Source organism: Etheostoma cragini, chromosome 9 (genome assembly GCF_013103735.1).
Source record: "Etheostoma cragini isolate CJK2018 chromosome 9, CSU_Ecrag_1.0, whole genome shotgun sequence".
Classification (NCBI taxonomy): domain Eukaryota; kingdom Metazoa; phylum Chordata; class Actinopteri; order Perciformes; family Percidae; genus Etheostoma; species Etheostoma cragini.
Window position 1 is genome coordinate 21254380 of NC_048415.1, and position 14241 is coordinate 21268620.

The 14241-nt window shown below is 39.7% G+C and overlaps 1 protein-coding gene and 1 long non-coding RNA gene across 3 annotated transcripts in view; both read right to left on the reverse strand.

Moving 5' to 3' along the window:
• Window positions 1-4708, reverse strand: part of LOC117951026 — a 30965-nt gene extending 26257 nt beyond the window's left edge. The window contains exon 1 of the long non-coding RNA XR_004658031.1: window positions 4697-4708. This is a non-coding gene — a long non-coding RNA (uncharacterized LOC117951026). The remainder of the gene's footprint in view (window positions 1-4696) is intronic.
• A 5847-nt stretch (window positions 4709-10555) lies between these two features.
• barhl2 (BarH-like homeobox 2) lies at window positions 10556-14212 on the reverse strand. 2 transcript variants are annotated; one of them, XM_034882446.1, is made up of 3 exons: window positions 13303-14212; window positions 12287-12512; window positions 10556-11206 (listed from the first exon to the last, which is right to left on the reverse strand). In XM_034882446.1, the coding sequence occupies exons 1-3, from the start codon at window positions 13805-13807 to the stop codon at window positions 10894-10896; spliced, it is 1044 nt and encodes a 347-aa protein (XP_034738337.1). In that variant the 5' UTR covers window positions 13808-14212; the 3' UTR covers window positions 10556-10893. The 2 variants fall into 2 exon arrangements, with proteins under 2 accessions (XP_034738337.1, XP_034738336.1); XM_034882445.1 differs by having other exon boundaries at window positions 13255-14211.
• Window positions 14213-14241: the final 29 nt, after the last annotated feature.

The following is a 14241-nucleotide window of genomic DNA, read 5'->3' on the forward strand; positions in this document are numbered from 1 at the left end:
AAATGTATTTTTCATACTGCGGCTGAGTGGAGAGCTAGCTTCTGGGTTTTAAAATGGGTATGGTGAACATCACGCAATTATCTCCCTATTATCGCACATATGTTCTGCTATAATTGGGCCTCTCCCCTAGTCATTTCTGAGGAGTATATCAGTGACAACGAGTGCCAACCTCTAATGATATAACATTGTCTACATATGCTGAAAAATCTAAAGGTCATGCAATAAAAGCACTTTTTCTGTCTGTAGAGGTTTGAATGATAATATCCATCCTATTACATTGCTATTTCTGTTAGTGATTCATCTGTTACATCTGAATACTTTCTTGATTACTTGATTATTTTTTTGAGTTTTGGAATGACAAAAATATTGTGGAAAATGGCCATCACAGTTTCCCAGGAGTCCAGGCTGACGTATTCAAAAAAAAAAATTCTCCAACCAAGATTCCAAAACCCAAAGAAAATTCTGGTTGCTATATAAGACTTAGAAAAACTGAACATCAGATTATTAAGCTTTTTTTGCTTAAAAACATACTTAGTCACAACTAATAGATTAATTAAATTGTTGCCAATTAATCTCTAATTGGTTTATTTCACTAATTCATTCTGCTCTTGTTCCCTTTACATGTTATTCATTGTAGGACTGGGCAGTATGGTTGAAATCAGTAGCAAAAATTATGATAAGAATTACTTTGCCAGCACTCGAAACGTTTCACACCTTTAATCCATAATCTTAGATAAGTCTTTTTTTTTTGCAGAATGTTGTGAAACAAGAACATGGTATAGATATCATCATGGTACGATTTTGTAGAAAGTTGATAAACCATAACGTAAATATCCTGCAGCCCTATTTCACTGTATCCTTATACTCAAGCATTTTAAGTGTACAATGATAAGACCTTTTCTGTGTACACATATAAAAATGGCAGTAAAACACAAGTAACAAGTTTGTAAATATTCTTTGGGGAGTAATGTGCATCAGAATTATAAAATAATTGTGGCAAAAAAGTAAAAGTAAGTAACAATATGTTGCCAAATGTGGGGGTTTTTGGGACAAAAGAAAGGTCTGCTTGATGAGAAATAGCAGATTAGACAGGACATTTATAGACTGAGGCCACGACTTTATGAAATGTTTGCTCCACTTGCAGGGAGCTGCTTTGTTTCTGCGACACTCTTTGCTGTGGGTGAGACACTAAAGTCCCTATTGTCTGAGTCAACTTGACCTGACCTAGCTGGTTAAGCTGAGGCATTGTGAACAGCAAATCGCTTCAACCAGGGGGGTAGCTGCTTTGTGTGGCTATGGTGAAAATAACCTTATGAAAAAGCCCATAGCTATAGTTAATGCGGAGAAAGACCAGTTTTGTCCCTGGAAAAGCTCTGTTTATTTCCAACTGCCAGTAAAAAAAGAAAACTGAACTATTGTTTCAATGTACCATTTTGACTCCATTGGTGATCTGATCCTCCCTTCTCCATTTAGCACAACTTTTAGCAATTCTATTTGTTTATGCACATGCATATGTCCACGTTTCTCACCACCTTACACCATGTGTATGAGAGGCAGACATATGTCTGCATATGCATGTGTTAGAAATATAGTCATTCCAATTCTCGCAGAAGATCAGGGTTGTGAAATATCTAGAAACGCTGCACCAATCAACAACTTGCATGGCCTGAAGCGTGCGGCACCAAAGTGGTGAGACGGCCAGACAGTGCTTAGCACAAGCTCCTAATCACATTTCACCACTCGGCAGGCCTGTGCTTGCACATTGCAGATTGACCTCCTCTCAGTCCTTCTCTTCACATCCAATGTTGCTCTCAATGTCACTCTTTACCAAGTTGATCTGGAGACAACCTTAATTTTAAAAAAAATGTAATTAACTGTGCTATAACACAACCTCCAGCAAGCGCTGACTGCTTATTCTTGTGATCCAAAACAAAAACAAACAATGCGATGGAAATGAGGTTGACAACGTCTCCCGTCGCTTTGCCATATTGTAAAATCAGATCCTGTTTGGACAAGATTCCTTGCGTTGCTTCTGTACATATTATTTATCATTACAACATGAAGTTGATTGTTATTTGCACAGCTCTCTTTAACAATCAGAGCAGATTGTTTGTGGAGATATTTCACCACTCTTTAATTTTGGCATTTATAAACACTTTCGGGCAAGTGTATTGTGTTTATACAATAACAAATGCCGTACAAAAAAATCAAAAATCTTGACTAACACCGGTCACGGCTGTGTATATGTCTGTGATTATGTCACACACAATCACACACATACATGACAGATCAACCGTGAAAACTATCAAAAGCCAAATTACTGGTGGTTTAGTCCAGACCAGTCCAAACTTGTATGATTGTCTGTACTGGGCATAGCTCTTGTTTGTGGTCTCTCACTGACGCCGAGTGGGCACAGAAGGGGGACCGCCTTGTTATCCCCATAGGCCCACTGCCACCTCTTCATTTCCTGCTAGACCTCACCACCAGACACCTCCCTGACTTTAATTCCCACAGTGTTAGCTGCAGTCCTCGCAAGCAGCAGAACCATATTCTTACAATGAACCACACTGCTAATTGTTCCATTACATCAACAATAATGCATCTTTAAAAGGAGCAAGAGATTTTTTTTTAAAGGACTAACTTGACATGCTAATTTTCATTAACCCTGATCTTTCTGTTCTTTCATAGTCCACCCATCCTCCCTGTCTTCTTGCTCATATAGGGTTGCAAAGAACTCAAATTATCCACAAGCATTCGAGCTATCACTAATTATCCAAAGAGTTCCTCATTAGGCTATTTTGAATCCAGCCTTAGATCAACACTTACTCCAACCTCAGGGAGTCTTGATTCCCAGCAGCAGTTAAACAAACAATCAGTTCAAAGGATCAGGTATTCTACTACATGATGAGAAGAAGCCAAGGGTAAACAACTGCGAATTTGAAGGAAATGACTCCAGCGGCTCTCTGGCATGGATGCACAAATCTATAATTTATTTTGCTCAAATACATTCAATTTTTCTCTTAAATTGGTCATTAAGTTATGAAAAGGTCTAAATGCAATGGTGCTATCTTTGCCCAGACTAAAGCCAGAGCTCTCTATTGCTTAAGCTCACAGCTACAGTATAGTCTATAGTTTATACCAACAATGGATCACATGTGACTACTTGCATGTGAATGAAGTTGCTTGTAGTGATGAAGCCATAGAAAATAGCCATACTTATGATCAATTTTACAGGGACAGGAACTTCCTGGTCATTGTTTTGATTGTCAGGCCCACACCTCTACTGATTTGATTCCAACTCACCTCTCTTATGGCATTGTTTTTGACCAGATGTTTCATTAAGAAAGCTTAAAAAAAAAACACTGGATTCTACAGTAGCTGCCCAGCACCAAATGCCAAATGACCAGAGTATTAGCTAGCTGGTGAACATGGTGGCACCTTTAGCACCTAAAGAGGCATACATCATTCTTAAAAGTTGGTGGAGACCAAAACAGAACTGATTCCGTATTTTCAGACATTTATCACTCAAGTGAATAAATCTGGGGGACAAAAATCACTCCTTGATTGAACTGCTCACAAGTTATGCCCACACAACCTTGGTCCCAAGGAAATATTACTCCATTGTAAGGGGCCACAAGCAAAGGTCTCAGTGCGGCCCTGTCTCCTAAAAGTTATCTTCAAAACAACTAAACTGCATTGTCAATTATGTTATGAGGATAACATTTTCCATTCCAGATCATGTTTTGTATTTTTACATATTACAAATACTTTTCTACTCAAAGTCTGTTTAAAGTCCATGTAGGGAGAAGGTTTGGGTGGGTGCGTCATTCAAAACACTAGACTTACATACTTCGGGTCCCATGTGAAATCAGAATTCAACATTGACTTTATTAATTGTTTAAAAATGGCTAACCCTAACCCTAACCCTAAACCTAACCCTACCATTATTTAAATGTTAAATTTATTTTCAGGTGTTTACGTTTCATTTGTTCATTCATTACTGACATCACGTGATATTAAAAGACAGATTGGATAACTGGGTTGGACTTTCTGGCTCAGTATTAAACTGGTTTGAATCCTACTTAAAGAATAAGGACTGCTTTGTGTCAATAAGTAATTATCCAGCTGAGCATACAAATATGACATGCGGAATTCCCCAAGGCTCCATTCTGGGGCCTCTTCTGTTAAACATCTATATGCTTCCATTGGCTCGGATTATGGAAAACAGCTAAATAAGTTACCATAGTTACTTGCATACTTTAACATAACATACTGCATAACTTTATTGCGAGGGGACTATACTCAAATACAAAAACCAAGTAAGTGCATTGAACAAATTAACAACTGGATATGCGAGAACTTGCTTAAAATAAATGAAAAAAAGATTGACGTGGTTGACTTTGGAGCAAAAGAGGAAGAATTAAAAGTCAGCACTCAGCTTCAAACGACAATGTTAAAAAACAGAAATCTTGGTGTAGTGATGGACTCTGACCTGGATTTTAACAGCCATATTAAGACAATTACAAATCAGCCTATTATGACCTTAAGAATGTATCAAGGGTTAAAGGACTTTTGTCTTAGTAGGATTTGGAAAAACTTGTCCATGCTTTCATCTTCAGCAGACTTGACTACTGTAATGGTGTCTTTACAGGTCTCACTAAAAAAAACAATCAGACAGCTGCAGCTGATTCATAACGCTGCTATGAGTGCTCACTAAGACCAAGAGAGTGGATCACATCACTTTAGTTCTGAAGTCCTTACACTGGCTTCCTCTGCCTCCAAGAATTGATATGATATACTTTTGTTGATTTATAAATCACTAAGTGTTTTATGGCCAAAATACATTTTGGATCTGCTGCTACACTATAAACCACCCAGACCTCTCAAGTCGTCTGGGACAGGTCTGCTTTCTGTCCCCAGAGTCAGAACTAAACGGGAGAAGCAGTGTTCAGTTATTATGCTCCAGATATCTCGATCAAACTCCGAAAAAACTGCAGGTCCACCTCAGTTCTTTTACATCAAGGCTGAAGACCTTTATTTTTTATGTTGCCTTTCTTGAAATAATTGTTAATTTCTTATACTGCACTGTAAATTTTATTCTTGTATTTTGTCTGTTTTTAAAAGTTTTTATCTTTTTTAACTGCTCTTTAATGTTTTTTTGTAAAGCAATTTGAATTCCCCTGTTGCTGAAATGTGCAACATAAATAAAGCTGCTTTGCCTAACCTTGCCTTGAATTTAACCACCTGTTTTGCTTTAAAATTGCTTTTAGATAACCAAAACAGATTTTTTAAGCAGTGTTTTAAGTGGCTGACCACATCAGTCTAATGGGCTAAAACGTGGTGTCTGGGATGGGCGCTACGTTTAAGCCCATTAGACTGATGTGGTTAGCCACTTAAAACACTGGTAAAAAAAATTTGCAGCAGTTTTAACCCAAACCTAATCCTGACATTTGTGTAGAATTAACGCAACGTAAACCAAACCATGATCTTTTCCTAATCAAGTAGTTGTGTTGCTTTAACCTAGCCAAGTCATTTTTTAAAACCTTACCAAGTTTTCTTGCCTACATCTTACCAAATAGTTTAGTTTCCTAAACCTAACCAAATCATTTTGTTTACTAAACCTGACCAGGTAGTTTTGTTTTAATTCTCAACATTAACCACCAGTTTAAAACTGCGACCGTTTTAAAATGTGAACCTTATGCTGGTACAGGTAGGCAATAAGGGAATTAATTACGAAACAGGGTTTCTCAGTGATGTGACAAAAACGTAAAAGTGATGAGCAGTTTGGACAAAAATGACGTTCTAACAGAAATTTGATTTAGTTTGGATTAGTTTCAAATATTTGGTCACTTTATACTCATTAGGGCCAATAGACCATTCAAGAATAGAGTACTTAAAAGGATGCTTGCGAAGTGCATGTTCCATTGTCCTTTGTTTACCCTTAAAGAGGTAGAACCAAACACCAGTCCCCATGCATGTTCCTGAGAGAGTTAATGATACTCTAACCAATCACAATCCTAATGTTCAGTAATTTCAATTGCCTCTCAGCCCCCATCCTCCCGAGCACACTCCCTTAATGTCAGCTCTGTGCTCTGTGAAACACCACCAGAATTTGAGTCTGTCACTTAAAATATAATGCCGTCAGATCTGTTACTTTAACCTTGAAGCAATTAGCTGTTGCTGAGCTGTAATGAATCCTGACATCACTCCGCTGTGATGAAACCCCTAATTGCTCTGTAAAAATTGAAGCTTTTGACATCACTGCTGACAGACTTTTTTCTTCTTGGTTGTGCGGTCGCATGTGACGGCGCCTGGTTGAAACTTGAAAGGTAGCGGAGCTTCTCTGCCATCAGCTGTCCTGTCACTTGACAAAAGAGAGAGGGAAACTGGCTGGATTTGCTGAAATGATGAGGCCATTTAAACTATGATATGTCGCAGCTACATGGCATCATTCTGCGGGACTGTTGCAGATGTCCGTGCTAGGCTCAGGCGTGAGGTGGGTGTTTATGAGATGACGAGTAGATGGCTTACAGCCTCTGTGTCAACAAGTCTTCTCACTGGTTACTTGCTGCTTATAACAGCCAAACTCAAGGAGCATTTTTGGTTATGGAAAGCTCTTTTTATCACAAACACTCCCTGTCACTAATTTGTTATATCAACACAGAGGGACTAGAGGAAACAAGTTGCCAGGTCAGGCAGAAAAGCAACTCTGTTCACATAAAGGGAAACTGCCATTGTCTGTCTTTGATAATCATATTTATGTCTTTCAGTTGCAGAGTCTTAAGCTTCGTGCACTTACGGTATCTTCGACACCAAAATAGCTTGTGAATAAGACCACTGTCACGAGTTTCCTGACATCCCACAGTTACAGTACAAACTCATTATGTTAGTCAATTGAAAATGAATCTCCAATTAATTATTTATGTATTGTGGACTAATAAAACAAGAGATCTTGATGTCAAATTCATTTTTTGGCCTATTTCATCACATTGTTTAACATGTATAATGCTCTGGTAGGTTTAAAAAATCTGCTTTTGGGACCCATAATGTCTCCATGTGCAAGTGTAATATTGCATCATATCTGTAGCTGTTTTAGCTTTAATGGTAAATTGTATTCTTCATTTTTCCTTCCTTTAATTTTTGTTGCATCTTCTATTAAAATAGGTTAATTCAAGATTTTACACACAAAGTTGTCCCTGCTATTTGGATTTGCATAAGAACACGGTATGTGTTTATTTTCAAGCATCATTTCAAATATGTTACGCAGACTGCACCTATAGCATCCCTTGCAGCCCAAGGTAAACAGTGTGTTATAGGTTTGAAATTTGGGAAATTGAAGAAACAACCTCGGATTTTTTTTATTTCACAGTGTGAGTGTTGATGATTGGCAACATAATCAATGCAATGCCCATAGAGATTCATGTGTTATGGACTGTGATCAGTCTTAAACACTAACGTGATGCATGTGTGTTTTGTGTTTGCCACCAAACACACATGCACAGTAGCTACCTAACTTTTAACAGAATGTGTCCATCTTGTTCATTTTATTTTCCAATAGGAGCTATCACCTAAAATGTGATCTGCCCTGTAAACGTTGCTGGTCAAACTTTTATTCTGCAGAGCATTAAGTTCTTCTGCAGACTCCTAATGAAACGGTCTCATCAACATACAGTCAGGCAGGGGGACGGTAGACAGCAGCTGCTGATAATAGTGTACAAGATGTATAGGAGAAGTTAGCACAAAGGTTTTTTTTGGGAGAAGGGGGTTGGGTTAAATTTTGTGTTTAGTGAGTGATGTAGGAGATGTGATAACGAGAGGCCAAGGAGAGTAAGTGTTACCTCATTATTGTAATGAAAAAGATATCCCACCATTACATCAGTTGGGAAAAAGTGGCAATTAAAGTACCCAACAAGGTTCCTTGAGGCAAGAAGGAGAAGAGAATGTCTCTCTAAAGCCCATCTGTTCTGGATAATATGTGCCATGTAAAAGAAAAGGCCTAATCCTCTTTATTCAAGTCTGCTGCCCTTTTCTCCACCAGTGATTGTGTTTTCTCAAGTATTGCTCATCGTCCCCCAAAAACTCCGTTTGGCTTCTGCAGCGAATTCACAGGGCGTTAATCCAAATAATATCATCACATTTCACAACAACAACCAATTAGATTTAATCGGTCAAATGTTTTGGCTTTTGTGTTTAAACCTCATCGAGCATGTATAATAATAATAATAATAATAATAATAATAATAATAATAATAATAATAATAATAATAATTCATAAGAAAATGAATTCGCATTCATACTGCCATTGACCGAGTCAATTACAAATGCAGAACATGCCAGTAAGCCTCGTGCTGCCAGTTTAACTCAGACCTTCAGTTTAAACAGACTGAAAGCTGCTTTTTTAACAATTATACAAAATATACTGTATATAATACTGTATATATAGAAAATTATAGCAAGGCCCTGAATTACCAGGTAGTATGTGTAGCCCATTAATTCATTGCTGCTGTACGGCTTAGGCTATTATTAATGAATTGGAACAGCCCGCACAACCACCGACACCCCCCACCCCTCCCACCCGCAGAGTGCAATAAATAAATAATGCTGCAGAAGTCATGCATATGAACAACATGCGTCGGCACTATACTGCAGTAATAGGCAGAAGCTGTAGGTTCAATATGGTAGGCTAATATTTCTCCACATTGGCAATATAGGTCAGAGCAATCATTGCTTCCAAGGCTAAGAAGAGAGCGATGGATCCTCCATCTAAATACACGCAGATGCGGCTCCGCTCTATTATCCACAAACACTGAGATTAAATAAGTCAGAAATTGTATTTTGGGTAGTTACTCTGAACCATTCTGTATGAGGAGCGCGCCGTAATTGTGGCAATAATAATAAGCCTGGCCCTGGCAATTTGGTTAAACGGAGATAACGCATGTAATTGGTGTGGTGTGTCCTTAAAAGGGCGCTGTCCGCGCATCACACAGCAAAATGCAAGCTGCAGAAAGTGCAAGCAGCGGGACTGTTTTCTACTAAATGACTGAGAGAGGTGTCCATGCAGTGAATGACAAGCAGACGGCTTAAACAGGCTAATTTACATGTGTTCAAAGTATTAAGAAACAGCGAAACGTAAGCCTGTGTTGACTGCTGTCGTTATGTATTTGGTCTCGTGCATTGGAAGCTGACTGCTTTTGCTTTTTTAATTCCACAATATGCGTTTTCTCTAATATGGCCAAAATAAATAAAAAAAATATTGGCAACAGCAACAAAAATAATCGCTTATAAACTCTTCAAAAAAAAAAAAAAAAGGAAATGTAAAATAAACTGCAGGTTGTTTTTAGACCAGCAAAGGTCAGCTTGGCTCACTGTTATAAGTGATGTTTTCAGAGAAAATAAAACCAAACAAACGGGCCCCGAGGCGCTAATTCACACCCCGCGCCTCCCGCCATCTTCTCCGGGCGCGCGACGTTATCGGAGGCTCAATAAAACCCAAAGTATTTTGATAACGTTTCATTTCAGACCTGCACTGTATTTTTTCAGTTGTGTTCCTGAACTACAGTAGGCTAGGCTACAGACACATTCCGGATCACAGGAAAAAGATGGTTGTTATATCACATATGAGCACTATTAAAACATAACATAACAACAACAAAATAGAATTTTAAAAATATGCCAAAACAGGATGATGCAACATTGCAAATGACGTAGAGTAATGCAAAAATGATTTTGACGCTCAAAAACAGCTTAATGTGCGTTGAGGTGACTGGAGATTATTTTCCCTCAAACTTCCTGGAACAAGTTCACTAACGGCTATTGGTTATTGAGATCGCGTAGATTATCAGCAGGTTTTTTTTCTTTCTTTCTTGCAGGCTTCTTTTTCCTCATCCATGCGCCTGATCGCTCACGCTGAGAAATTCAGGCTTATTGTCTGCTGTGCTCTCAGCTAACAGCTGCTAAGCTAAGGCCACATTCCCAGTATATACCCGTCTCATCCAAACCATTCATCCCACCACCAATCAGCTGCTGCGCATCCATATGTATATGTGAACAGAAACATAGAGGCGTGGAAACTGACCTTTCAGTCCGCGATCACTAGTTTGATACTAAATGAAATGTCTTCCAATTTGAAGACCATATGCTCCTACAAATTATTTACGTTGATCCATTTATGTCATAAAAATCATGTCAACCTCAAAAAGAGCTGAGATTATACGGGTTAGACACCAATATGATTATTAAAATCACTATTGCCATATGTATACACTGAATTATTGTAGCCTATCACTTTTAGGCCTATCTTAATAAATGAAGATGTGAATTATACATTAAAAAAACAATTATTTTATAATATACAAATGGAAATGTAAGTGATAAGATATTAAATATATCCAAAACCAAGTTTATAGTCAATAATGTATGATAAATTGATAATTGATAAATGGATAGCTTCTAGCTTTTTTTTCCGCATCATCTCCTTCTTGGAACAAGGAATAAGGTTTGCGTTAAAACACATAAATGAAATCTGAACTCAAGTTTGAATTGAAGCGTCTGCAAATTCAATTAGTATCATTACTTCTTTATTCATTCCGTTCTTCTCCATCTAATAAACTTTATAAGTTTATTTGCTAATGTAAGTGTATTTGTACAAAAGACAAACAAACAATCAGACATGAGCAGTTCATGTGTCTGTCTCGGCCGGACAGAAAGTCTTTATGACTGGGCTTTATTAAATACCTCCTTTATTTCTGTAAAATGTCTTTAAATGTGTCTTTCTGGGGGTTGGGGGGCAGGGGGGAGAGAACAAGTCCTGCAAAGTGGTTCCGATGCAGTTACTCACTATCTCCAGTTCAACCAGGTTTCTGGTCATCGTCTTTGCTCGACTTATTTCGAGTTCTATCGCGGGTGCGGTGTGCCGGACATGGGGTTAGACAGGGGGTTTAGTGCCGGTTGCCCCCCCGGCCCAAGGCCATGAATGAGCACCCTCGGGACCAGAGGTCTCTGGAGGCTGGGATGCGACGCGGTAGGAGTCCGGTACATACTGCTGTACATGGCTGCGGCCGCCGCGGCCGCCGTCGTGCTGTCCACGGTGCCCAGCAGGCTCGGGTGGTAGAAATAGGGCGACGGGAACATTCTCTGTAAGGCCGAGTAGTTTCCTGCTTCAGCCAGGAGCTCTAATCCGACCGCGGTTTGCCTCTTCCACTTCGTCCTGGAAACCAGATCAAAATACAACAGATGAATTATTTAATCAGCCAGCTCTCTTGCTAATTCCCACAACGCCCCCTTAATTGGAATGCAGAGGCCTAATTATGGCACGCACCAAATTATGGTTAGGGTTTAATTAGGCAAAAAAAGAAAGAAATATCACTAGAAAATACACTCTGATAGGCTTTGGTCTAAATTTATCACAGCCTACTTCTCTCACACCTTCACAAGGGTGATACATACAGGCTCTGCAATAAACTATTCAAATCCGCCTTGTATTTGTAAAACTAATTTTAAAGTAATATATTTTAAAAGAAGCTATGCAGGTAAAAAAAAAAAGAGATTTTTAACTCAAGAGTTACACCAATGAGGAAAAATGAGCATTCACTAAATATCATGCAAGAAATATAATGACACTTCCGAATTAAATTAAAGTATAGGCCTATACATGAAACGTTTAAAAGTATTATTATAAACACTTGGCCCAGTGACGTTGTTAACCAAACAGGTACACGTGAAAACAAGTAGACATTTCATTTTTCAGATAAGTTCTAAAATATATTCTGACATCTTTTCATGATGGCATCATCAAATGTGTCAACATATATTCAATAAGATAAATCTTGTTATTTTAAAATACTAATGCTGAAAAAGGGTCGGGCCTTCCGTGCCCGCGGAGTTTTGCCTGCCTGTGCTGCCACAGCGTAGTTCTACACGGAGTTCACATGGACCAGAAAGGCCAAGTAAAAGTGTTGTCATAATCAAGGATGTGGAATGTGAATATATGAAGAAACAAATATTCAGCAACTCAAACTTAATAAGATGTATCCTCATGTGATCGGTAGAGAGAAAAGCTATGGGCCCTCAAAGTTACATTTTTGTTAGTGATTCTTTAACAACGTGTTATAATATGTTACCATTTGGTTATTTGTAATGATAAAACAGCCTATGTCTGTGTTGCTCTGGTTGGTTTAAAAAGTCCACTGCTGACTTCGATCAATCCTCTAATAAAGAAGGGTTTTGAGGGGAGCTAAATGAGGCTGTTGGAGCAGGGTCTGGGTCTGTTGTGTCTGGGGTTACCTACCGTCTGTTTTGGTACCAGGTCTTGACTTGTGTGTCTGTCAGGTTGAGAGCCGCGGCCAGGTCCATGCGGTCCTGCACGCTGAGGTATTTCTGTCGCTCAAAGCTCCTCTCCAGCTGGTTGAGCTGGTGGTCGGTAAAGGCTGTGCGTGCTTTGCGAGGCTTTTTCGTTCGCATCGGTGGACTGTCTCTGCTACTGGAGATTTCCCGGTCGCCTTCTTCTTTAGTCCCTAAACACAGAGCAAGGCAGAGGAATTAGACTAGTGCTAAAAATAAAACCAATCAGGGCCTATAACTGGAAATGTCTCCTGTCCAAAAACTGCGGTTATTCTTCCTTTCGACATTGTGCCCATTAAAACAACCGAAAATAACCACACGCAGGTGTGTGCTAAGCTTCTACGCCTCCAGTCCAAACTTTCCCCAACTTACTACTTAATACTTGCTCCAAGCGTTGCACTCACACACGTGTCCCACAATAGGCAAAAGCAATACTATAAAGTGTGCGTATTTGTCACCTGGAGTTTTTTTTTGTGGGTATTTTCTCTTTAGAAAACGAGAAATCAATACGTCAATCCATCTCTATTTGTAGCTGGTTTGCAGTGCACCATGATCCCCCCTCTAGGAAGAACAATAATCTCTCTAATTGACCCACTAGGGAGGGCCCGCGCACGGGGAGAATCACCAGGCTTACATCTGTTTCCACATCTATTAGACTAATAAAGGAAGCTGAAACCCAGACAAAGAATCCCACAGTAAAACAGATTTTTTTTATGTTTAATCGTTATAAATATTATCATCATTTTTAATAAGTCAAACACTATTTTTGGTCAATCCCTGGTCTGTATATTTTTGTTGGCTACAATGTTTGTTGTAGCCCATAAAGATGCAACTCGATTTAACAGACTGCCATTGCAATAAACGAAACGACAACAACTCGGCTAAATGGCGTATTTCTGAGATAAACTATCTTACCATTGCATTTCATTTCACTTTGAATGTCGTCTCTTCTGTCCAACTTGCCTCTGTTTTCGTCTTGTTCCAACTTGGGCCTGAAGCCGTCCGGAGCCGTGGCACTTTCTGGTTTTGGCGTGTGATGTGGTGAGGATACACTGGTGCTGTAAGGTGCGCAGGCTGCCAGCGGTTTACTGTCGCCTAAAATGTCTTTGATTAAAAAGGAGGAGGTGGCAGTCCTCGGGGCGCAACCGGCCCCGGCGAGCGGCTGCTGCTGCGGCGACAGCGGCAAGCTCTGCGGCTGGTTGTGGTGATGGTGGTGGTGATGCTGAAGGCTGTCCTGGACCAGATGCGGATCGGCGGCGTGCTCCATGGTGACCGAGATGGGGGATGAGGGGGCTGTTCCCACAGTGTCTATCTCCGAGCATGGTGACGGGGTTGCCTGGCTCCTGAAATCCGCTGTCCTGCTGTCGCCGAGCCGAAAGTCTCCGTTCATTAGCACGGGGTTACCGGAATTAGAAGCGCTGGATAAAATAGTGTCTATCCCAAAACTCGACCCGCTGGATCCTTCCATATTAACAAAGGAGTGATGAAGTCTTCATAACAACATTGAGAGGCTTCTCCTCCGATGCAAACCAGAAGAAAGTCAACAAAATGTACTCTGAGTTACAGCAAAAACATGAAAAAAATGAAAACAGTTGGCAAATAAACCCAAGAGAGAAACAAAATCCACGTTTACAAGCGTCTCCAAGATGCTACATTCAGTGGTGAAAATGCCAAAGAAGCAAAGTGTGGGTCTGCGTCCTCCGCGTTGCTTTTTGGGTTTGGATATTGAACTTTGTGTTAAAAGTTGAGGCGTAAAGAGAGATATACATAGGGCTGACTCCTCGACATCAGGCTCCCCCTTTTTGCTGCTAATCGCTCCAGTGTTGCTCTGCAATGACTTCCTATACTGACGTCACGGCCCACGGCGAGGGGGAATTAATATTTTCTCCTTTATAATAAACA